General features: G+C 40.7%; 1 protein-coding gene across 2 annotated transcripts in view; it reads left to right on the plus strand.

Moving 5' to 3' along the window:
• Nucleotides 1-23,495, plus strand: part of NOXY38 (tetratricopeptide repeat (TPR)-containing protein) — a 317,852-nt gene that overhangs the window by 242,824 nt on the left and 51,533 nt on the right. For both annotated transcript variants that reach the window (XM_089459697.1, XM_089459698.1), the window contains exons 21-23: nt 14,430-14,588; nt 14,777-14,833; nt 14,957-14,997. In XM_089459697.1, coding sequence (XP_089315823.1) covers nt 14,430-14,588; nt 14,777-14,833; nt 14,957-14,997 — 257 coding nt within the window. The remainder of the gene's footprint in view (nt 1-14,429; nt 14,589-14,776; nt 14,834-14,956; nt 14,998-23,495) is intronic.

The raw sequence follows: 23,495 nt of genomic DNA on the forward strand, positions 1-23,495 counted from the left end.
GAAAGCTTGGTCCCTGAGTTCTATCAGCTGCCATTTGACCCGATCCTTTTGCGCGGAAATACCACTGGCTGTGTGCACCCAAGGACGGTTGTGCCGTAAATCATTTTGTGTCAATCCTTTATGTTGTCCCCCTCATAACTGCATCTACCAACCAAATCAATGTATTCACCATTCTAATGTTCACATGAATAGGCACTGATATCTCACAGTGGTTAGGAAACGTATGAACTCGGCTCTACCCTCAACACTTAACCAAGCAGATCTAGACATTAATTTGCAATTGTCGCTGACTATGACTTTTATCCAACACGGGCACGGTTTCACTGACGATGGCTTGCGGTCATGATGGAATTCAGATATACTGTGGGTAAATGGATTCACTGCAATTATTGGATTTGTTGACGGCTCTAATGAATCTCTCACTTAGATGGAATAAAACTCGTCGTCGTTATTTAACATGATTCTCGATCCCAAATATTCTATGTCTAATTATAATTTTGTGGCCTCAGAAAAGAAGTTGTTTATCAGGGTCTCAATCAATGTTGCCTTTCTGAAATTAGAACAGTTCGCACTGTGTGACAGTGCTCTGTTAAAAATCAGCTTCAAAATATATGACCTCTGTACAGAGTCACATCTATATTTGGCTACTTCAAAATTCACTGCGGCCTCCTTATTAATTTGTCCTTCTGAGTGTGGAAGTTATAGACAATAAAACTCGACTTTCCAAACAAACTTCGTCGTGAGCTCGACTCTGACAATTGGCATGGCCTCAACAATGGAAATTTGCCGCCAACACTTATATTTGGCCCTTAGCCATAAACCCTACCTTCAACGATAAATTAAATTCAGGGTCTAATAAAAGTATTTAGCCTTAGTATAAATACCAACTCGAACAATTTGTAATTAAGACCATCAGGTTGGCAGGAACGCTCGCTCTGATACCACTGTAATGCTCCTTTGCGAGGATTTAGAGTTATTTTCTTGATAGTTTTCTTTCTAAAATTTTATGCTGACATTTTTGCCAAAAATTCACGAGATTACACCAAAATGCACCAGTAAATAACAACCCAAAAATTATACAAGCATAGTGAACTCATAAACTCAAATAACATCAGAAAATGCAACATAAGGAATGACTCAACTTCATTTATTATAATATATCATGCAGAGTACAACTAAAAATACCTGAGACAAAATAGGAAAGATGATATCTAAGTGGATGTCCAAATGTTTTGTTGCTACGCTGATCCTGATCCCTCAAAACTCGACAACGACTGCAGTCTCCCTCCAACAACAACTGCCACTGAATCAACTAAAAGATGATGAAGCACCAATTGAGGACCTGAATGATCCTCACTCCAATATCCCTGAAGCTCTATGAAACTCTTGGATGAAGTCTCCTCAAAGAGAGTTGGGTTTTCGTCCAACACTCAACAGCATACCCGAGGGTTTTCGTCTTGGGGCTAGAGAAGTTGGGAACTAGGTTCTCCAAACCTCACCAATAGAAAATATCAATAATCCAAGATGTCCTCCAATGGCCTCCTCCTCATCTTTTATAGATCTGATGGACCCCTCTAGAACCTCCTATTTTATTATTATTTTAATCATGGAACACTTTTCCCTCTTTTATTTCAATTAAAATATTCTTTTTAATGAAGGAAAAGGGTAAATTGGCCACCATGTCTCCTCAGTTCACTGAAACTCACATCTAACCATACCATCCTGTAGATCTTTTCGTTCCGGTTCCAACAAGCTTTTACACTAAGGTGTTCTGTCAAAAGTTCCTCTTGGAATGCCACCTTAAGCGTAATTAATTGAGTTAGGCCCAATAATAACTCTGTTTTTTGAAAGTTGTCGGGATGCACCAGAATGAAAGACAAACTGTGCGGATGATGGAATATGCCAAGTGAATGCCATCGGACCTCATAAAAACTCCTTAAAACCCTGCAAAAGCCTCTAGGCCCACTGGTAACACCAACCTACACCTCTGACCTCTAAAACCGGATTCGTCCAAAACAGGCTACGTGTCTGAATCCCACAAATCCGACACGATTCGATGGGAATTCGAATTCAAAAATGGGACACGACGTGTCCTAACGGGACACTATCGAATCCAGGTTGTGTCCCGTTAGGACACATCGTGTCTCGATTTTGGGATTCGAACCACAGCTTGAGCTAAATCTTAGGGCATATATGTTTTATTTTTTCTAATTTAGTTTACAATTGAGTGGAATTCTAAATTGGTAAATTGCCCAACCTCCCCTTTCATTTTGTATATCCGTGCTACATTGATGTTACCAATGAGTCAATGAATAGTACAAGGAATTTTTGAAAAGACATTGCACTACATGGGAAGATCTACTAGAAGGATTAGAAAAAGAATGGAAGATATTACAAGATGATCATGGTATTGTCATCAAAATCTATAGAGGGGTCATCCTCCACACCAGCAGATGCAGAGGCGACTATGGATACAGGGGAGGAGGAGGATGCAGAGGAGAACAATGGTGACCATGATGATGAGGACTTTGATGCTGATTCTGATGATGACTATGAGGATTGATGACTCATGAGTCATGGGCTGCCTATTGCCTTGAGGCTTGTATACCTGTAGTTGTTTTATATTTTGTATTTCTATTTGCCATTGGTGTCGCACTACCTATGTAACACATTTTGATTTGATGACTTAATGAGAAAACTACCACTGTTAGTGTCTTTATCTTACTATCTTGTTCGTTGTCTTTCATTAAGAATCATGATTTATGTGACATTTATTTGAATTTTGTATGTACTATGCATGCTATAATGTTACGAACTTACTTTGTAAACAGTAAAACTAACATCTAGATGAAGATCTATTGTTTGAAATCAATGAATTTGTATCATTAATGAGAATTTGTGTAAGAAATATCTTATTTTTATATATATATATATATATATATATATATATATATATATTTAATAAAATAATATATAACAAATCCTACGTGTCCTGTTTCGGGGGGTCAATGTGTCCGAATTCGACACTCGAATCCCCGTATCCTACGAATCCCTGTGTCAGGTTACTTAGCCTGTGACTTGTCTGTCCCCAACTCTGAAAGTCCATCCTAACCGAGTCATAAGGAACACCAGAAAAAGGAACATTACATCAAAGAACAATACCTCACCTCCTCAATTATTGTTGATAGAATGAAGATATGATCCATCGTCTAATATTTTGGTTTGAAATCTGTCTATTTCCCCCATAAAGATTTCAACTATCAAGGTCATTAGATAACCATAAGTGAAGAGTGCTAGCATGGAGTTTTGAGAATGTATGTCAAACCATGATTGTCCCATGGTTATTCATATCTAAAATACAACTTGATTTAATAATTGGCTGGATGATATGGTCAGACCAATCACCACCGAAAGTTGAACATAAGTGAGAAAGCTTTAAAACATGAGTGCAACCCTCGGGGCAACTAATGAACGATAGCCATTGTCACCACAATAACTCTTCGTCTTGGTTTAGGCTAAATCAATGAGAGCACTCTTCATTGGTGGGAGTAAAATATCCTCAAGATGCTAAAATAATGTCAAGTGAAATCCAATTAAATTAAAGTGCTCCAAACTCCTTAAAGGTGGATCTTCATAAAAGAGTATGCAGAGTTAAGAATTGGTTGGTAAAAGAACCCCCTGGAAATTAGGGTCCCCTAAAAATTGTCATTTGACATTGACTCATGTTGCCATCTGTATCAGTTCTCTTGCAGTGCTCTCCAATGAGGACTAATTATAATCAACTATCTTAATCAACTAGGGTTTGCAATGACTTACAATCTTAATTGAGTGTGAAAACTATTAACCAATGGCGATGTAGCAGACTTCAACTAATCGACTAGGGTTTGCAATGTTCCTTAGTGGAGGGATTCAACACTTGGTTGTGTGCTATATGCCCCAAAATCAACCTCTTTTAGTGGCTACTTCGTCCATTTTAGGGTGAACTTCCTATGCCCTAGGAAAAGGAGTTGCCTATATGTGATACTTTTTTGAGTTTTCGATGGATTTGTGGACGAAATCAAGCAAATTGTTTTGGGTCAAATCTTGATTTGTGTTGTTTAAACTGGTTTTTTGACTACATATATGGATTCAACACCTTGAAAAACCCTTGGGACACTTCGATTATGAAGAGTTCATGCGTCAAAACTTGTGATTTCAATGAATCCTTACCGCATTCTGGACAAATTAGATTGGAAAAAAAACCGGAAAACTTTTCAAAAAGTCTCACTTATAGACAACGCCCTAGGTAAATTGTGCCATAGAAAAGCCCTAGTTTTCCCTAGGCTTCAACTTGAGGCTTATTGGACCATAAGTTAAGAGCATACAACTATCGTAAGCCTTTTATTGGCCTTGTGATCCTAGGTGAGCCTATTAACCTTGCTTATTCTCAAGCTCTAGGTCACATTGTGCCCTAATTAGGCCTTTTGGAGGATGGGAATTGCTCTATTGTGCTAGTTACACCCTATTCTTAAGAAGAGAAACCCTCCTTGGCCTATCTTTGTCACCTTTATCCATAGTACTTGGTAAATCCTTTAGGTGATCTAACACAGGGAAGCCTCCCTTGTGGTGAAATTCCACTAAAGAGTAGGAAGTAGTGGTTGTGGTGACAATGTGCACACCTCATATTGTTGTCCCATGGTCTAGCTCTTGCCTTGTACAAGACTTGCTAGATTTTGAGGCATCAGGTATAACATCAGAACATATGTATAAATGTATTAAACCATGACAAAGGTACGATGTTTCAAAATAACAAGTGAGTTTGGGTTACTTAAGAACCTATGAAGAGAGAGAGTGTGAAAGAGAGATCAGATGATGACACAACTAGTGTCAAGATCTCCTGAGTTTGATGGTTGAGAGCAAGGGCACAAGCAAGGCATTGGATTGCTAACAAAGTCCTCTAGAACCATCAAGGGGATTGGATATATGATTTGTTGGGCGGGTGGGGAGTGGATTGGGGGATGTATAAGCAAGGGTTACTCCTAACATTTGAGGTCAGAAGAAATAAACTTCGAATGGATCTCTGGTTGCTCCTCTAGGGTTCAGAGGCAATCTTACAGGAGGGAGGTATTCTACTCTTAGATTGTTTGGAGTTGATCTTTCTAGCACTCTGAGAATGTATGACCTAATGTATGGACCAATACCAACAAGCTGGTCTTGATATGATCAGTTGGCCTCCCTAAGGGGGAGGATGAGGAGAAAGTCAAGAGGATTAAGAGAAACTCAGGGTCTGACCATTCTACTGTGTGGTGCACTATGGAACTCTACCTGTTGTTAGAGAATAAATTGCAACAACTTTTCTGTGGTTAAATGTCATATAATAACACTAAAAGCCCTAGATGTCAGCTCTAAACTAGGGCTGGAAAATGCATACAAAATGATGCTTTTGCTTTTCCAATTAATTATAAACAATCCCTAGCCCTAGGACCATAACATCCAAGATAATTAATGTTGAGAATGTATTATTTTGTTGTAAGTAAACCCCAGTTTATCCTAGAACAAAATGAGAAATGATTTTATGGTTTTAAATATTGCCACAAGAGAGACGACCCATGCCTTCTCAATCTAGGGTTAATGGAGTCTAGCAACATACAAATTTAGGGCAACTTTAAAACATTGTTGTTAGAATTGAGGCGTACCAAGAGGTTCTAAAGTATCTTTCCCTTTTGGACCAATCTAATCATCTGACATCATAGTCTCTCCTATGATTTCCCATGATGCCCTAATCTCCAATTTGTTAGTGCATTTGACGTTTTCATTTTGAAGGATAGGGGCCAGGCCTCTCAAATCATCATATGTAGGGGCCTTGTAGCCTCTTGATTTTGGGTAGCATTGGATGTGCTCTAGCCATGAAATTTGGTGGAGAGGCTAAGGCACATGAGATCTCCAAGACCTAGAAATCGTTTCGAGAAATTCCACCCGGATGAAGAGATCTTAAAATATTTAATATATTTAATGAGTTCTTAAGTCTAAACTTAGGAAAATTAAAATATTAATGTGTATTAATATAAAATGGGTGAGGAAGTTCTAAGTGATGAGGAACAAGCCAGTTCTAATCTTAGCCGTTGATTAGGGACTTAATTTCGGCCGTTGAATCATCAACAAGAAAAGTATAAGAGGAGGCTTGAGGGTTAGTTGGAGACACACCAAGGGAGATCAGTCAGTTTGATTTTCTGGGACGAGGTTAGCTGAGGAAATCGAGCAAGTGATCAGTTGCAGTAAGGGGCAGTTCGGCAGGAGGCCGAAGAATACATAGTAAAGAGGCAGTGCAGTGCCGAGAGAGACAACGCAGGCCCTAGAAGGGATGACACAAAAGCCAAAGGAGCTGACACAGAGGACATAGAGGGTCGTAGAGGCTGACGCAGAAGTCGCAGAGGGCTTCAGAGGCAGCGTTGGGGAGATTCTGTGGGGCAGACTGAGAGCAGATCAACCATGAGAGGGTGATGCAGTTCTTGAAGGGTGACGTAGTTCCAGATCAGTGCTTGGAGCAGCTTTCGTTGTCCAGCACAAGGAACAGTCAGAGTCACTGTGGGGTTGATCATCCTGTTGCTGATTTGTCGGAATATCTGTCTCTGGATAGAGGTACTACTGTCGAGGATATTCTCTATTGGGTGAGCCACTTCTGGCACCTTAGTTGTATTCACGAAATTTGCTTTATGATAAAACCCTCATATCTGCTTCACCGATTTTTCCGCATTGGGTATTTTTTGGGGACGATTTTCCAAAAATAACGGTGTCCCTTGTGTGATTGTCTTAGTTTATTTCAGTGCATGATCTGTATATAGGTAAAGGCTGCAATAGTGTTTACTTCGATGTTTATGCAATTGAATAACTTGTTAATGTAAAGAACAAGTAGGAGATTGTAAACCATTAATTGTAGTAGGGGTTTCTGATGTGTTAGATTCAGGAATTTTCGCATGGTATCAGAGCGATTGCATATCATATGCCACTGAAGACACCAACCGAGAAATTTGAGAATTTGTAGAAGAGAAGCAGCTGTCCTGAGAGACAACATTGTTCCAAAGATAAAGAGGCGAGAGGAGGAATGACACGGTGTAGAGAGTGTGATGCAGAGGCTCAAGTGCCTGCGTCAACATTCTGAGCCGGAAGAGGAAGACGTAGTAGCTGGGGGGAGTCCACCCAGTAGCTGCGTCAGCTGTCTAGGCTATAGTGCAGAGGTAGAGGGGAGTAGATTAGGCTTACGCAGTGCCAAGTCATCTTTCTGAGCCAGGAAGGATTGACGCAGAGGCCAGGAGGAATTGATCCAACTCTTATTGTGATTGCGCATAGCTAGAAGTGCTCAGATTCTTCAGTTGTGGGGGTTAAGGGCGCTGAGCAGATTTTGATTTGAGGAGCTGGTGGGACGCTGTTTCTATTAGTGTAGAACAGTGTCTAAGGAGACTGAACCAAGGTAGAGGGAAGCACTACCTCGACAAATTTGTAGCCAAGAAATCTAGATCCGGGTTGCAGCGACAAAGGAGGATTGGAGAGGAGTGATTTGACAGTTGGCCGGAGGATTTCCGAGAGGGAAATCAGGACTTAGAGGGAGTCTAGAGAAGAGGAGCAGAGATGGCAGTGAACGGGTTGAGGGATCAGGACAAATTAGACGGGGCTTCCAATTTTGTCATCTGGAAGGCCAGGATCGTGGCAATCCTGGATAAACATGGCATCAAGGGCTATGCCTTGAGAACAGTTACTGTCCTAGTTGACCCTTATGCAAATGAGAAGTATGAGGAGGCCTAGGCGAAGGCAAAATGGATGATCCTAGATGGGGTCAAGGATCATGTAATACCACATATTGCTGAGAAGAACACAACAAGGGAGATGTGGCAGACCCTGACCACCTTATACCAGGTCTCTTCCGTGCAACGAAATATATTATTGGAGAATCAACTGAGGTCATATCAGGTGCAGAAAGGAGAGGAGATAGATCCCTTCCTTCTCAGGTTGCAAGGGATTCGCGACCAGCGTACTTTCGTAGGGTCTACACCGGATCCAGATTTCATGGTCAGGGCTACCCTGAATGCAGTTTGCGAGGAGTGGGAAACATTTGTCCAAAGAATTTTGGGCAGAGCGACTCTCCCCAGTTGGGAGGAGATGTGGGCAACTCTTCGACAGGAAGAGCTCAGGAGATTGACTAAGATGGGGAGCAACATTAAGGGAGTTCGAATCAAGGAGGAGGAGGAGGATGCAACTCTCGCATCAGCGGGACAATAGGGGGTTCAGAAGAGGAAGAAGAAAGACATCTCCAAGGTCAAGTGCTTTAACTGTGGGGCACTGGGACATTGTGCCTATTAGTGCCCCAGGAAGAAAGGCAAGGGAGAAGCTTCCGACACAAAGGCTGCTCCAACAAAGGCGGAGAAGGATGTCAAGACTGATGAGAATTGTGCCATAAGTGCTCATGTGCCTCTAGAGAAGAGGTGTGGAGACATAGAGTTGTAGTCTAGAGGACTACAAAAGAGGGGCAAGATCCTTGAGGTGTCCAAACTCTTGGATCACATCCGACTACGAGAGCCCATAATGATAGTAGCATGATGACAGGTGTCGGGTGGATCGAGGTGCGATGGAGCAGCAAGGTAGTGCTAGAGTGCAGAAATCTGAGGCAGCGCAGTGGAGGTTGCAGTAGTGCGAGAGGCACAAAGGTGTTTGCAACAGTGGAGTGGCAGCAGAGGGAGCATAGGATAGCAACAGAGGTAGCTTCAGCATTACGAGGCTTCCATACTGACGAGGATGTCAGTATTCAGGTGAAGTCAGTTACTTACTTCTCGGTAGCTGGGTTGCAGTGCAACAATTAACAGTGGCAGTGCTATGGGTAGCATGATGCAACATTTTGAAAGGGAGTTGCAGTATAGATGTAGCAATGGCAGTGGCAGTGTCATGGGCAGCAGTATAGGAAGCAGCAGTGTAGTGGATGTGGGGCAGTAGGCCAAGCATCAACATAGAGGACCGATGCGGAAGATTAGTGTGATGCTTCTATGGTGAAGCATTGCTAGAGCACATTCCTCGCTAAGAGGGAGTGTTGATTTTGGGTAGCATTGGATGTGCTCTAGCCATGAAATTTGGTGGAGAGGCTAAGGCATATGAGATCTCCAAGACCCAGAAATCGTTTCGAGAAATTCCACCCGGATGAAGAGATATTAAAATAATTAATATTTTTTATGAGTTGTTAAGTCTAAATTTAGGAAAATTAAAATATTAATGTGTATTAATATAAATGGGTGCGAATTTCTAATCTTAGCTGTTGATTAGGGACTTAATCTCGGCCGTTGAATCATCAATAGGAAAAGTATAAGAGGAGGCTTGAAGGTCAGTTGGAGACACACCAAGGGAGATTCAGTCAGTTTGATTTTCTGGGGCGAGGTTTGCTGAGGAAATCAAGCAAGTGATCAGTTGTAATGAGGGGCAGTTCGACAGGAGGTCGAAGAATACATAGCAAAGAGGTAGTTTAGTGTTGGGAGAGACAACGCAGACCTAGAAGCGCTGACACAGAGGCCGAAGGAGCTGACGCAGAGGACGTAGAGGGCCATAAAGGCCGATGCAAAAGTCGTAGAGGGCTTCAAAGGCAGTGTTGGGAGATTCTCTGGGGCAGACTGAGAGCAGATCAGCCGAGAGAGGGTGACGCAATCCCAGACTAGTGCTTGGAGCAGCTTTCACTATCCAACACAAGGAACAATCAGAGTCACTGTGGGGTTGATCATCCGGTTGTTGATTTGCGAGAATATCCCTCTCCAGATAGAGGTACTACTGCTGAGGATATTCTCTGTTGGGTGAGCCATCTCTAGCACCCTAGTTGTATTCACGAAATCTGCTTAATAATAAAACCCTCATATCGCCCCCACCATTTTCTCGCATTGGGTTTTTCCGGGGACGATTGTCCAAAATAACGGTGTCCCTTGTGTGATTGTCTCAGCTTATTTTAGTGCGTGATCTGTATATTGGTGAAGGCCGCAATAGTGTTTACTTCGATGTTTCTGCAATTGAATAACTTGTTAATGTAAAGAACAAGTAGGAGATTGTAAACCAATAATTGTAGTAGGGGTTTCTGATGTGTTCGATTAAGGAATTTTCACATAGCCCTATTCAACAATGATGACAACATCTTGTTAATGCTAAAAGGAATGTCACTTATAAAAAACACTTACACACAGGCTTATCAACATCTTGCTTCTACCTGATTGAAGGTTGTGCACCAGGTGCTCCTTATACTACGAGAACAAAGGACAATTTTAGTGCCTATATAAGTACTTGGGGAGCTCCATTTTGACTTTCTTTAGGTTTCTCGATTAGAGATGCCTAGCCACATATCCTTGTTCCTTCAAGCCTTGCCTTGCCTTATGACTACTAGGAGAATCACCTCATACTTTTAGGCTGCCTCGTCTTATTAAAGCAACAAGAGATGGCTAACACATTGTCATTTTATGTTAGTCCTATTACCACAAAATCTTGTTGGCCTTGGAGAGGGAAACCCTACAAGACAAGAGCTAGACAAAGTGCTAACAATAGGGTAGAGGCCCAATGTCACCTCAGCCAAAACCCCTTGCTCTTTACAGGCTTTCACCGATGGGAGGAATCCGGATAGGAAGGAGATCACTTAGAATAGATATGATGGGTATAAGGCACAAAGTGATCAATCTAGAGCTCATTTGAAAGAGAGGCTCAATAATAATTCAAGGCTTCCAAGAAGCAAAACGATCTCAAAGAAAAACTCAAGAAAAGAAGGCTCAAGACCTAAGTTTTTGACATTTTCGATTGTGATAGGTATTCACAAGGTCAAGGCCCTAGAGAAAAGGGTTCTTGAGATATACTTCAACAAGTACTAAGCTCGTACAACCTTGAAGAAAGTCTTTAAGTTGAGGGGAAAGGAACTAGGGTTTCCATCTTGGAGCAACACCTATGGAAACTGATTTTATGGAATAAATTTGAGTGGATGCCTAGACCTATATCTTGATGTTTAGGCTCTCAAATCACCAAAGATTTGGGCTGGTATATGGAGTCAAGGATGTGATAGACAAGTCAAATTTGTTGCTAAGGAGGCTGAAATTTGATGCAATAGGTATCAAAATTCCGACATCTACCCACTCAATGATAAATGGAATTTGATGGAGAGTTATAAGAATTCCTACATTAGGAACATTCATTACATGTTATACAATGAGTAACATATGCAATTCTCCACTAGATAGCCTTTAAAATTTCTTTTCAACAAATTAGGGCACAAATTAGCATAATCTAGAAGCATCAATTCTAGACATTAGACAAATTCAAAATGATAGTCTTCTACAATAGGCACTTACAAGATAACATGTAGTATATCCTTCCATTCACCAAAGAAATGGCTCCAAAGATAGTCGAAAATAGCTTCCAAAAATCCAAATTCATTCCAAGAATCTCCAATAGCCAAGAAGAAACAAGTGCAAATTCTCTTATGAGGTTTGAAATTTTGAATTCACCAAGTGATGATGATGAGAGAGGGAAATGGCCTCTCTCCTATTTATACATGTCTAATGATCTCTAATTTAGCTTAAGAGCCCCTCAAATTGTAAAATAATGGGCTTGATACTAGGTGAAGTTACAAGCCAACCTCATAGCCAATGTAAAACATAAATATTAACCTACAGAAGAGGCCATAATGCTAATTTCATGCATGCGTAGGCCCTTTTAGGGCATGCGTTGGGCTCCTTCAGTGCCAAGTTGATTGTAGAGGGCTCGAAAAATTCGGATCTAGGGGTTGGCCCCTAAATCGCCATGCAAATCATCTTGTGGACCCCAATTTTTGTGTTTGGGGCACAAAATGGGTCTCATGGGTCTCCTTGTGATAAAATTGGTTGGTTCTGTGCCAACATTGAGGGCTCAAAGGATGGTGCTAGCCCTTACATGTCTCAAGGGGTGAGACAAACATCATTTGTGCCTCAAATCAGTGGTTAGAAGCCATATATACTGCTAAGCCAACTGGGGGCATGTTGGTCCAAGTGCATCATCTCATGAATAATGTGGGGCAAAGCACAAATTGCTTGGTTGCTGTAGGTGCCCATGGAATGGATATGAATAGATGCTCTTCAAGTGATAGGAGTCCCATGGCTCTCAATTCTTCACTTGTAGGGTGTCATAATGCTCCTCTAGTGAGCATGGGCCTATGTTAAGTTGCCCAACTCATGATGAAAACCTTATGCCAATCACATACAATGTCCGATGTTGCATCTTCACCATCAGGTACAATAATCATTAGTGCATCTATGTGAACTAAGCTCGTTAGTCATGGGAAAATTGACACTTCATACGGGGTTTCCCTTCCAAATTAATTTACACTTCATACGGGGTTTCCCTTCTAAATTTGGGGCTTTGATCTCGTAATAGGAGTGGCTAATAGGTGACCCTATTAGGTGTTCGTAGCCTCTAAGGGGAAAGGCAAGTCCCTAGTACATCTGTCAATCAATAGGTGGCATGTGAATGACGGAATGGAAAATGGATAAAGGGGGCTCAATGCTAAATGCCATGGTCACAGGGGTAGCAATAATGAGGAAGTCCACATTCTAGGCATATAGATGTGAGGAAGGAGCAATCATGGATGCATGAGTTACCCGACCTTTGTTTTCCACCCCTCTTTATTTGCCTTTTGCTTTTTCTTGCTTTTTCTTTGTATCACTACTTGAAGCTCTAGGACATGAGAGCATGCTATGAATGATGTATAACAATTATTTCCCCCTTAAAGGTGGGGCAATTCATCACCCACCAAGGGTTGGGACTTGCAATGTTTCGTTTTATGATGTGATGGGGCATTCAATGGCCCTAGGAACTAGGGTGATGGCCGTAATGATGGCCCCAACCATCGTTTGCATATTATGATTTTCTTTTTCTTTTGTTTATTGCTTGTGGCCATGATATGTTTTTAACTTTCTTTTAGCTGCATCAACCTCCGGGGCAATGTTTCTAGGCCTGACCTAGATATGTGAACAAGGGGAGGTGTGCGCTAGTGCCCTATGGACCCAAAGAAGGAAAATAATGAATAGGTCTCATAATGTGCGGAGGGAAGTGAAAAATATGGAATGGAGAAAATGGGACCATGTTACCAAAATCAGGGTTTCCCAAGTAGTGCCCTTCCTAAAGCCATAGGTCAATAGGGGAGATTCCATGGAACTAGAATTGAAGATTAACCCCCCCCATTTAAGGTAAGTGAACAAAACCACAATCAAAGCCCTTCCTTCTTCGGAGTCACCCAATAATCCATGTCAAAATGCCCAAATGCAAAGCAAGCATAAGCACGTGAATGCACAATGAAAAGCATACCTTGTGGGTCGGATTGCCAGCCTTCTAACATATGCTCTTGAGAAATGGGTGAGGAAACAATACAACTGATGCAGGTGGCGGAGATAAAATGGCACATCACATTGGCTACATGGTGGCTGTAAGGGACTGCTGGCTCCCGGCTGGAAGAAGATGATAAGTAGAAATGTTCTGCCAGGGTTACCCACTTTTGGTGGGTAACAAGTCCATAGAGTCGTGAGAGCTTGGGTCTCTTCTTAACATCCCCTTTGAGTGGTTGACCTACATCCTTGAGGCCAGTGAGCTGTTGTCGGACCAGGGCGCAGATTGCTCTTCATCAAAGTGATGGATAGATTGAGAAGGGTATCCCTTGTCTGCCATTTTGATTCTGCATTTAATAGTCTGCAGTATTTATTCCTTATTGCTTTGCTCTCTAAACTCCTTAATCAGTCGTACTGTGTCTTTTTGTAGCATTTGGATTAACATGGGCTCTTTTTAAGGTGGCATAAATCACATTGCCTGGCTGCACTGTTGTATAGTCCGCCATTCTGACTGTAATGCTTTTAGCAATAAGAACCTTGTAGGCTGCTTAATTCATTTCATTGAAGGAAGAATGCTACCTAAGAGCTGATTGGTGTGCAGAAACTGAACTGGTCCAGACCCTACTGTTTTGTTTTTTCTCCATATGTATTTTAGGCAAATTTCCTTTTGTCCTGTATATGTTTGCAGCTAGTCTTTATATTATATTTTTATATTTTCTATGGGCTATAATTCATAGCAGATAATGTTTGAGTGATATTAAACAATGGATCATTAAGTCTGTTGTGCAAACGCTTTGTGCTTATATAAGCATAACTTCTTGTAATGCTTAATTCATTTTATATTAATATTATCTGTGTTTCCATGTTCTGTTTTCCCGATACACCAGCTGTGGTTTAGGTTTTTCCTAGAGCAAGAGATTTTGCTCACATGCATAGTAAATTATTATCAACTGTAATTTTATGCAGGCAAGATGTTTCATAACTATAACTCTATTGTTATAATTCCAGTATGGAGTTGCTAATCTCTTGTAAGATTATATTAGCAAACTATTATATATGAAGCATTTAAGTATGAGTCTGTGCTGCTGTCAGGTTGGTTTAACTATTGCTGCACGGATATATGATCTTAATGCGGAGGCTCCATTCAAAACATCGGACATATTGGACATGCATGCAGTGGCAAAGCACTCTGCCCCTGTTTGTGCCGATGCCCGTGATCTTATAGAAACTGGGAAACTTCAGTTAGCGGAGGTTGCTATTTTTTCAAATTGCAATAGACTGGACCTCTTTGTTAAGGATACATATTTTTAAGTTTTGCGTTGAAATTTCTGCCCCTTGTCGAAAAGTGTATATTTGACATATTTTTACATTTTCTGGTGTAATCCTAGAATCACTAAGATATTGTATTGAATTTGTGGACAATTTTTCCTGTATTTCAGGGGAGGCTTAATGAGGCATATGAGTTGTTCTCTGAAGCATTTGCAATTCTCCAACAGGTTTGTGCTTTTTTATGGATTAATTTTACTAGAATCAATTGCAAGTTTTCTGTGGTCAGTAAGCTAGATATTTTTATTAGACGAGAATTTAAGGTTTCATTTAACATTCTTTTACAAATCCAGGTTTCTGGTCCTATGCATCGAGAGGTGGCAAATTGTTGCCGGTACTTTTCTTTCCTTTTGTCTTTTGCTGGACATATAGGAAATGACATAGTTATTAGTTAGTCTTTATTGCGCTATGTCCTGAGAAGAAAGTGTCATTGATTGCCGAGATTAAACCCACGTGATCTTATGAATGTTTGAAAATTCTCGTTTGGTGTTATGGTCGCATTACCATTCAAGATAAGATATATCCAAATGTGATTTATGAAAGGAAAATATGTATTGTGTGGAATATCACAGATGTGAATGCCCCATTGAGTATACAACACTGCTGAACTGAAATGTTTGTTGAGAATCAGTATCAAGGTTAATGTTTTCTGGAAGCTAAAAGAATACTAGTCCTATTTCTTTACTGAAAATTTTGACTTGAATTCTTAATATTCTGATCATTAAACAGAGAAAGATGTAATGAAATACAACTCATACCTGGTCTTCATATGTACCAGTCTAGATCCATCTTAACTCCGAATCTACTAAGCGCTGAGAGGGATCAAATCCCTTTTCACTTTAAAAAGAGTTTGCATCTCAAGAGCTTTGATCCTCCTCGACGCTTGGTACATCTGGAGTTAAGATGGATCTAGGCTGGTTTAATTTCCCCTTTTAAATAGGTGGCTATATTCCACATGCATACCATGGGTTCTCATAAACCTGGAGCTCAAAAACCACTGGTAACATCACCAAGTCAAATTTATCTTGACTACCCAGCAAACGTTAGTAAAAATAATAACTATAATGTATAATTTTTATTTTTATTATATTAATTTGAAGTTATTTTTATTTTAACATGGAGTTATTTTTATTTTATTTAGACCTAGTCAAAATGTTTACAGGACAGGACATTACGAGATCTCTTCCATACTTGGGCTGGAGAGCGCCTCTCGATGCAATCATCTCTTGTTTTGTCTTCAACATCTAGGACATCTGTGAATTATATATATATATATATATATATATATATATATAATTTATCAGAGATCTTTGAATTATATATATAATTGAGTTCCATCAATAATTGAAATGCTGCTGCATAAGGCACTGCAGTCATCATAGGGATTCAGTAAATCTACTTGACGAGCACTCTAAAAACATATTAATATTTTCCAATATTAATATGCTTTTATTGCATATCAGGGTATAGTATATCCAGTATCATCTTTTAGTACATACTCCATCATATTTGGACCATGATGAATTATAGCACACCTCTTTGCATGGAACATAATAATATTTTCTAAAATTAATGTTCATATTGCATATTGGAATATATTATATCCAATAACATCTTTTATTGTATACTCTTCCACTTTATATTTGGACCATAATGAAGTACAGCATATCTCTTTGCATGTAACATTAACATCGCATTAGAAGATTTCTCATTACACCCAAAATAAGTCTTCTCTATTTAAACGACCTCATCTTCCAAAAGCCTTCTCTCTTTAAAGGGCCTCATCTTCCATGTACATTCGGAGTTTGTGGAACATCATGCTATGCATTTACCTTTCGCACATTTGATTTGAGGTATTGAAATCTGATGATGGGTTACTTTTTCACATGTTTATCTTGTTTTTTTTTGTAAATTAAATTTTATTGCCTCCAAAATTCAGATTACTTCATTTTTTTAAAATTTATTTATTTCTATCTGTGGTTTACAGACCCCAGAGATCGGTGACCACCATGTCTACAAAATATTTGTACCAAGCAGATCCACCTTAAGGGATCACTTCTTGCCGGGTCAACCATAGATCATGAGCCCGAGAGTGTCGAGAGAGTTGAACCCGTGACCTCCCAATAACATAGGTGCCTTAATGATGGGGAGTTGACTAAAGAGCTAACCCTTGGCGATGATAAGAATACTTCATTGCTGAGCCAATCTTCAAAATTACTGGCCTCACTCTGCCATACAGAAAAGCAGAGTTGTTGGCCAGTACTAAGCATACAAAATGTCTGCATAGCGAGCAGGGAACAACTACGAAAGGAAAAATCAGATGACATAAAAAAGCCTGCAGGAACATAATGAGGAATATTTGTACCAGGCAGATCCACCTTAAGGGATCACTTCCTGCCGAGTTAACCATAGATCATGAGCCCGAGAGTGTCGAGAGAGTTGAACCTGTGACCTTTCAATAACATAGGCGCTTTAATGACGGGGAGTTGACTAAATGAGCTAACCCTTGGTGCTGATAAGAATACTTCATTGCTGAGCCAATCTTCAAAATTACTGGCCTCACTTTGCCATACAGGGAACCAGAGTTGTTGACCCGTACTAAGCATACAAAATGTCTACATAGCGAGCAAGGAACAACTACGAAAGGAGAAATCAGATGACAGAAAAAAGCCTGCAGGAACATAACAACCAAATAAGGTGTCCGATGATGATAACTGAGTAGGATTCTTCACACTTGGACTAGGCGACATTCAGGGGTTAAATTCACATTGGATGTGTCTCTCAATGTGAGGTAAGCGAGCTTCTAATCTATCTAGACAATCGAGTTGCTTCCACTGATTTCGTTAAATATCATTGAGAACGAAGATAATGTCATTCTTATCTTCATGCTTTTCCTTATTACCTGTCCAGGAGAATGTGTAATTGCCAATGCAAAGTAACTGAATGGATATACTGACTCTTCCTTCCCCTAGTATGACCAGGGTCAGGAAGCTAGAAGGACACCTCTTCTAAGAGCTTTGAATCAAAATAAGATTACCAATCTTGTACGGCTCGGGTCTCAAGTCTCTTAATCTCTACCTGAGTACTATAAGAAATTGCTAAATGATAAGTAGCTGTTGCCTCTTGTGCCTATCACTGGGCACCTGACTTGTTAAGCTGACCACAACGACTAGCCCCATGACGCTTACACACATTCTGGCGAGGCATATTGACAAAGAAATAAACCTCACTAGTCCCACAATTCCCACTTCGACGACCACCCCTTAGGGCCAAAAGTAGAAATTGAATGCTCAGGAACACGTACCACCCTCACTACAAAAACCAGCCAAGGATGCTTTGGCCTGCTACTAGTACCCTTGGAGTGGCGAAACAACAAACAATATTTATAAACTATGGTCCAACCCCATCTTCCAAACAGTTCACTTGGAAAAAATTTCCACAGTCCCCTCTGTGGAGGAACAAGAAAACCAAAGATAAAATCCGTCTCCCTAGACAAAAGAGCCTCCCAACATAGTTAAAAACAAACAACAACAAACTCCTGCACTGACTCTTTCAAGAAGGCTACTTAGACTAGAGATAGATAGAAGCATTGAAAATAACAATACTAGGTATGATAAAGAAAATTACCAGGATAAAGTAGCTCAACACTGTCGAGTCGGAGATGCACCCAAAACAACTCCGCCAACCATCCATAGCATCAACTCGAACAATTTTCGTGAAGCATGAGTCTACTAGTTTATCAACAACTCCAACACCAACCTAGAAGACATATCCCAAACCAATGCAGAAAAGCAAGGAACTATACCCATTGTAAGCCCCTAACGATGCACTTATCTTTGACATGCCAATTCATAATAAGGTGATCCAATCTCCAACTCTGGAGTCCTAGTTGATAAACACAACCATGACCCCTTTCCTGGCTCTTGAGAGGAATGGAAATTCCCACCTGCACCAGAGCAATTACACAAACATGGTACATAATCCCTCCCTTCGCCACAAACCAAATATAATGAAGATCAAGAACACAAGACTCCATGAAATGACAGAATTTTCTTCACATGCTTCATGCTAGGGGAGGGAAGGCCACGTCATCCCCCTATTAATGACATGCAGAGTTGGTGGGGTGCCCCTCCATAATGTATTTGTGCCCTGGCCCATAACCCTCATCGGGGACACATGCTTATCTTGTTAGCTTTCAAGGTTACTTTGAATTGTTTACACCATTCTTCGGGGTTCTTCATGTGATGTGTGGTGCATGGTGTGTTGACTACCCTTGGTTGTATTGTGATAAACATACACATCAGAGATAGCATACTCATGGATTGATATGTTTACGCATGGTGGTTCTTATGTGGTGCACTTTCTTAGGGGGTTGGACACTGAGGTGGCTAGGTAGCATTCTTCATTAGGATTGGTTGCTTGGTTGGGAGGATGACTCACCTTGGAGGAGGAGAGTTGGGCATCTTGTAGGAAGGTGTTGAGCCCTAGGTGGCATGGGGACTCTTGGTTGCTTGCATGGAGGTTTGTACATGACTTGATGTCTTAGGTTGAAGATTAGTCATGTAGATGGGGTGGAACAAGAGGTACACATGGCTTAAAAGGGAGCATTAAAGCATTTAAGGCCTTTGAAGGAGTGTTGGACACATCTTTGGGAGCATGTACGTCAAAACCCTTGCTTGTTGGATGAAATGTTGCAAATATCCCGATTATATTGTGAAATCGCGATTTTTTGGCCTAGTCAATGTTTGGCAATTTTTATGGATATTTTTGGTGGTATCTTGTATTTTCTAATATGTGCTGATTTTTACCAATATTTTCTCGATTTTTTACGATTTTTTGATTTTTTGAACACATCGCTAATTTTATCTCAATGTTAATGTTTGCAACATTCTTGGATGTGCAAGCCTTGGAGCTTGACAATTGTTACCTAGAGTTGGAGTGTGTCACTTGTGGGCATATCTATTTGTGTTAGAGATGTGAGAAGTAGTGGACTAGTCTCTTTGTACTCTCCTTCGTTTGTATTTTCTCTCTTTGTATTCAACACTGGGGTTCTTTGAGGAAATTCGAGGGAAGATTAGGGATAAGTTTTTGCCTTGAGGAGACAGATGAGGCTACGGTTTGGGATAAACCCTATATGAGCAACAAAAACATTTGATATTGTAGCTGTTGTGAGAGAAGAATGATAGGGTTTTTTAGGTTTTGGAAACCCTAGTGCTTTTTGATTTGCTTATTGGGGAGAATATAAAGGGGAACAATGCTGTACACTTATGGGAGATAGGTGTAGGTGCCAAGGAGAACTTGTTGGTGTTGATGCTAACTTTTTGATAATCTTTGGTGGAGTAATCGACATTGGTTAGGAGTGATTCCTAGCTACAAGGCATTTGTTGCCAAGGCTTTGTTACCCACCATTTTGTGGGTGATATCCCTAGGAGATTTTATGTTTCTCCATGAAGGTCCTTAGCCGACAACCAGTAGCCCCCTGTAGCCGCCACCTAGCTCATTGTGCCATTTCTCCGTCTCCTGAGCCATTCATGTGGTCCATCGCCCATCTTTCATGATCGTATTTTTTAAGGTGGGCCTTTCAAACCTAAAGGTATGCCTTGTCATTTGGTAATTGAGTATTGTAGTTTTCTTATCATGGACACTTTTGGGCATGGATTAATGGGGAGGTTCGGTGAAAAGAATGGGCTAGGTTTGTGCTCTTGTCCCCTAGATCCCTTGTGGATATTAACCTTGGATTATAGTCTCGTGGGATCTCTTTTATTGACTATTTGGTTTTAGGGATGGTATTTCACGGGAAACCCTGATTTTGGTTGTGTGGTCCTGCTCCCTTATCCGATTATATTACCTCCTTTCCACTCATTACTACCCAATTCATCATTTCTCCCACTTGGGTCCACATTCCTCCATTGGGTCCACAAAGGGTTAGCTCACCCCTTCCCCTTGCCCCCACTTTGGGCCATGGGCTAGAATGATGCTCGAAGGTTGATGAAGTTAAAAAGAAAATAAAAGCATATTTGGCCACATTCAACAAGGAAATGTATTGCAAAATGCAAAAGATGGCCGGGGCAAACACATTTAGCAAGTGGTCAAAAGCCAATACATGAACTCTACCCTATCATCATGGCCATCACCCTAGTTCCTATAGGTTTTGTGAACCTCCTTCATCTTAAAGGAACCCATGATTGTCCCAACCCTTGGCAGGAAATGAACCGCCCTACCTGAAAAGGGGGTATTCACTGCTGTATCTTATGCATCATGCTCTTACCCCTTGAACCCTTAGCAGTTAATCAAAGAAAATCATAAAAAGGCAAAAGGCATATAATGAAGGGTGGAAAAATCAAGACCGAGGCACTTTATATACCACGATTGATCCCTCCTATACATTATAAACCCAAGTGTGGGCTTCCCTTTTATTAATTACCTTTGTGCCCCATCATGTGGCTCATGGCTGCCCTTTCTCATCCCCTACTTGATTCACCTATCCATCACATGCCACCACCTTTTGAAGGATGTACCTTGAATATATTATCCCCTTTAGAAGTAGAAACCACCTAATAGGATACTTGGTTAAACCCATTTGGAGTTTAGGAGAGATTGGCACATCCCAAAGCCCATTATGGAAGGGCATGCCATTATGAAGTCCCCTCCTGTGGTCCATGATTGGTAAGATCATTTACGCGATTTCCCTAATGATTTGTTGTACTGGAAGGCTAGGGGACGCATTGGATCTTTGCAAGATTTGTCTCCACCTTGGGTTTGGTCTCCCTATACGAGGTCTTAATCCTCCAAAGGGTTACATTGGCACATGTAGGGTGTGTGTTGAGAACCATGGGCCTCCACAGCAGTAAACAACACTCCATGGATCCCTGAGGATGACCAAAGATGCTCGAGATACTCCCATTGGACAAGGATGATGCACCTAGTTCACCTTTGCCCAGCTAGCCCCAGAGATGTACCATGCACTTGACAACTGACCCTAGACTTGTAGGATGATGTGGCATCCCCTACACCGTCATCAGAGCCCTTGCAGACAATTTACATGCATCGTCTATTCATTTGGAGACCCATGAGGTTATTATTGTGCCCCCAGACCCATTGGGAGCACCACAAGTTTATTGTTTGGAGAACAAGGGGCCAACCCCTTGTCCATTACTTTTGAGGGTCCTACCCTTCATTATGGCACCCATGGACCTCATTAGGCCTCTTAGAGGGCCCTACAATATGCATAGATTATTATTTGACTTCTTGAGAGACTTATTCTTTCATTTATGAGCTAGTATGGTGGGCTTGTTACCAAAAGTTAGATTATTAGAACATTATTTTATTTTTGGGGCTTATGTAGGCCAAGGATGCTACATCAAACTCCTCATTAGCATACAAATACAAGTGATATGAGTTCATTTGCTCATCATTACGTTGGATTGGATCTCTTCTCTCACTTGAGAATTTCACACTTTTTCTTGGAGAATGAATTGGAGCTTTAAGGATGAATTTTAATGTGTGGGTTTGTGTTATCTTGTCTTGGAGCTTCTCTATTTTCAAAATGTGGATGTTTGGATATGTTCTATTACCTGTAAGTACATTGCTTTTAATGTTATTCTTGTTTTACTTTGTCATACATATTGGATTGAGATTTTTGCTATTTTTAGGGCTTATGTAGGCCATGGATGCTACTTTGAACTCCTCATTAGCATATAAATTAAGTGATATGAGTTCATTTGCTCATCATTACTTTGGATTGGATCTCTTCTCTCACTTGAGAATTTCACACCTTTTCTTGGAGAATGAATTGGAGCTTTATGGATGAATTTTGATGTGTGGATTTGTGTTATCTTGTCTTGGACCTTTTCTATTGTCAAAATGTGGATGTTTGGATATGTTCTATTGCATGTAAGTACATTTCTTTTAATGTTATTCTTGTTTTACTTTGTCATATACATTGGATTGAGATTTTCGCTATTTTTAGGGCTAATTGCTGCATTCATTTATTGTGTAAATTGTGGAATTTTGTCTCTATATAGCATCTCTCAATGTATGGGCCATGTCATTTGAATGAAATTCCTAGGGATGATTCTATCAACAAATTCATCTTGATAAGCCATCTCCTTTTGCAAGTCGAATTATAAAACCTGTAAGGTTGCTCCCCTTCGCCCTAGAAGGCTAGCGAGGTAGTCTTAAGGCCTCCTTGACTAAGAAACGAAGTCCTCATTCACATTTATCATAGACTCCATTTTCCCAAGACTAAGGCATTGATTCACCAAGATGTGGTCACCCTAAATCTATCCCTTTTCACCTTTTCCTAGGTCCAGCTAGGTTGGGTCACATAGGGCATCATTTTCCTGACAAAGTGGGAGGCAGGTGTAGGTGCCAAGGAGAACTTGTTGGTGTTGAGGCTAACTTTTTGATAATCTTTGGTGGAGTAACCAACATTGGTTAGGAGTGATTCCTAGCTATGACGCGTTTGTTGCAAGGCTTTGTTACCCACAATTTTGTGGGTGATATCCCTAGGAGAATTTTTTTTCTCTAAGAATGTCCTCAACCGGCAACCAATAGCCCCTTGCAGCCACCACCTAGCTTATCGTGCCATTTCTCCATCGCTTGAGCCAGCCATGTGGTCCCTCGCCCATTTGCCATGATCATATGTTTAAAGGTGGGTCTCTCAAACCTAAAGGTATGCCTTGGCATTTGGTAATTGAGTATTGTAGTTTGCTTATCGTGGACTCTTCTAGGCATGGATTAATGGGGAGGTTCGACGGAGAGAATGGGCTAGGTCTGTGCTCGTCCCCTAGATCCCTTGTGGATATTAACCTTGGATTCTAGTCCCGTGGG

This window comes from Pinus tabuliformis, chromosome 7 (genome assembly GCF_031772625.1).
Source record: "Pinus tabuliformis cultivar Carrire ecotype Pingquan chromosome 7, CPIR1, whole genome shotgun sequence".
Taxonomy (NCBI): Eukaryota; Viridiplantae; Streptophyta; class Pinopsida; order Pinales; family Pinaceae; genus Pinus; species Pinus tabuliformis.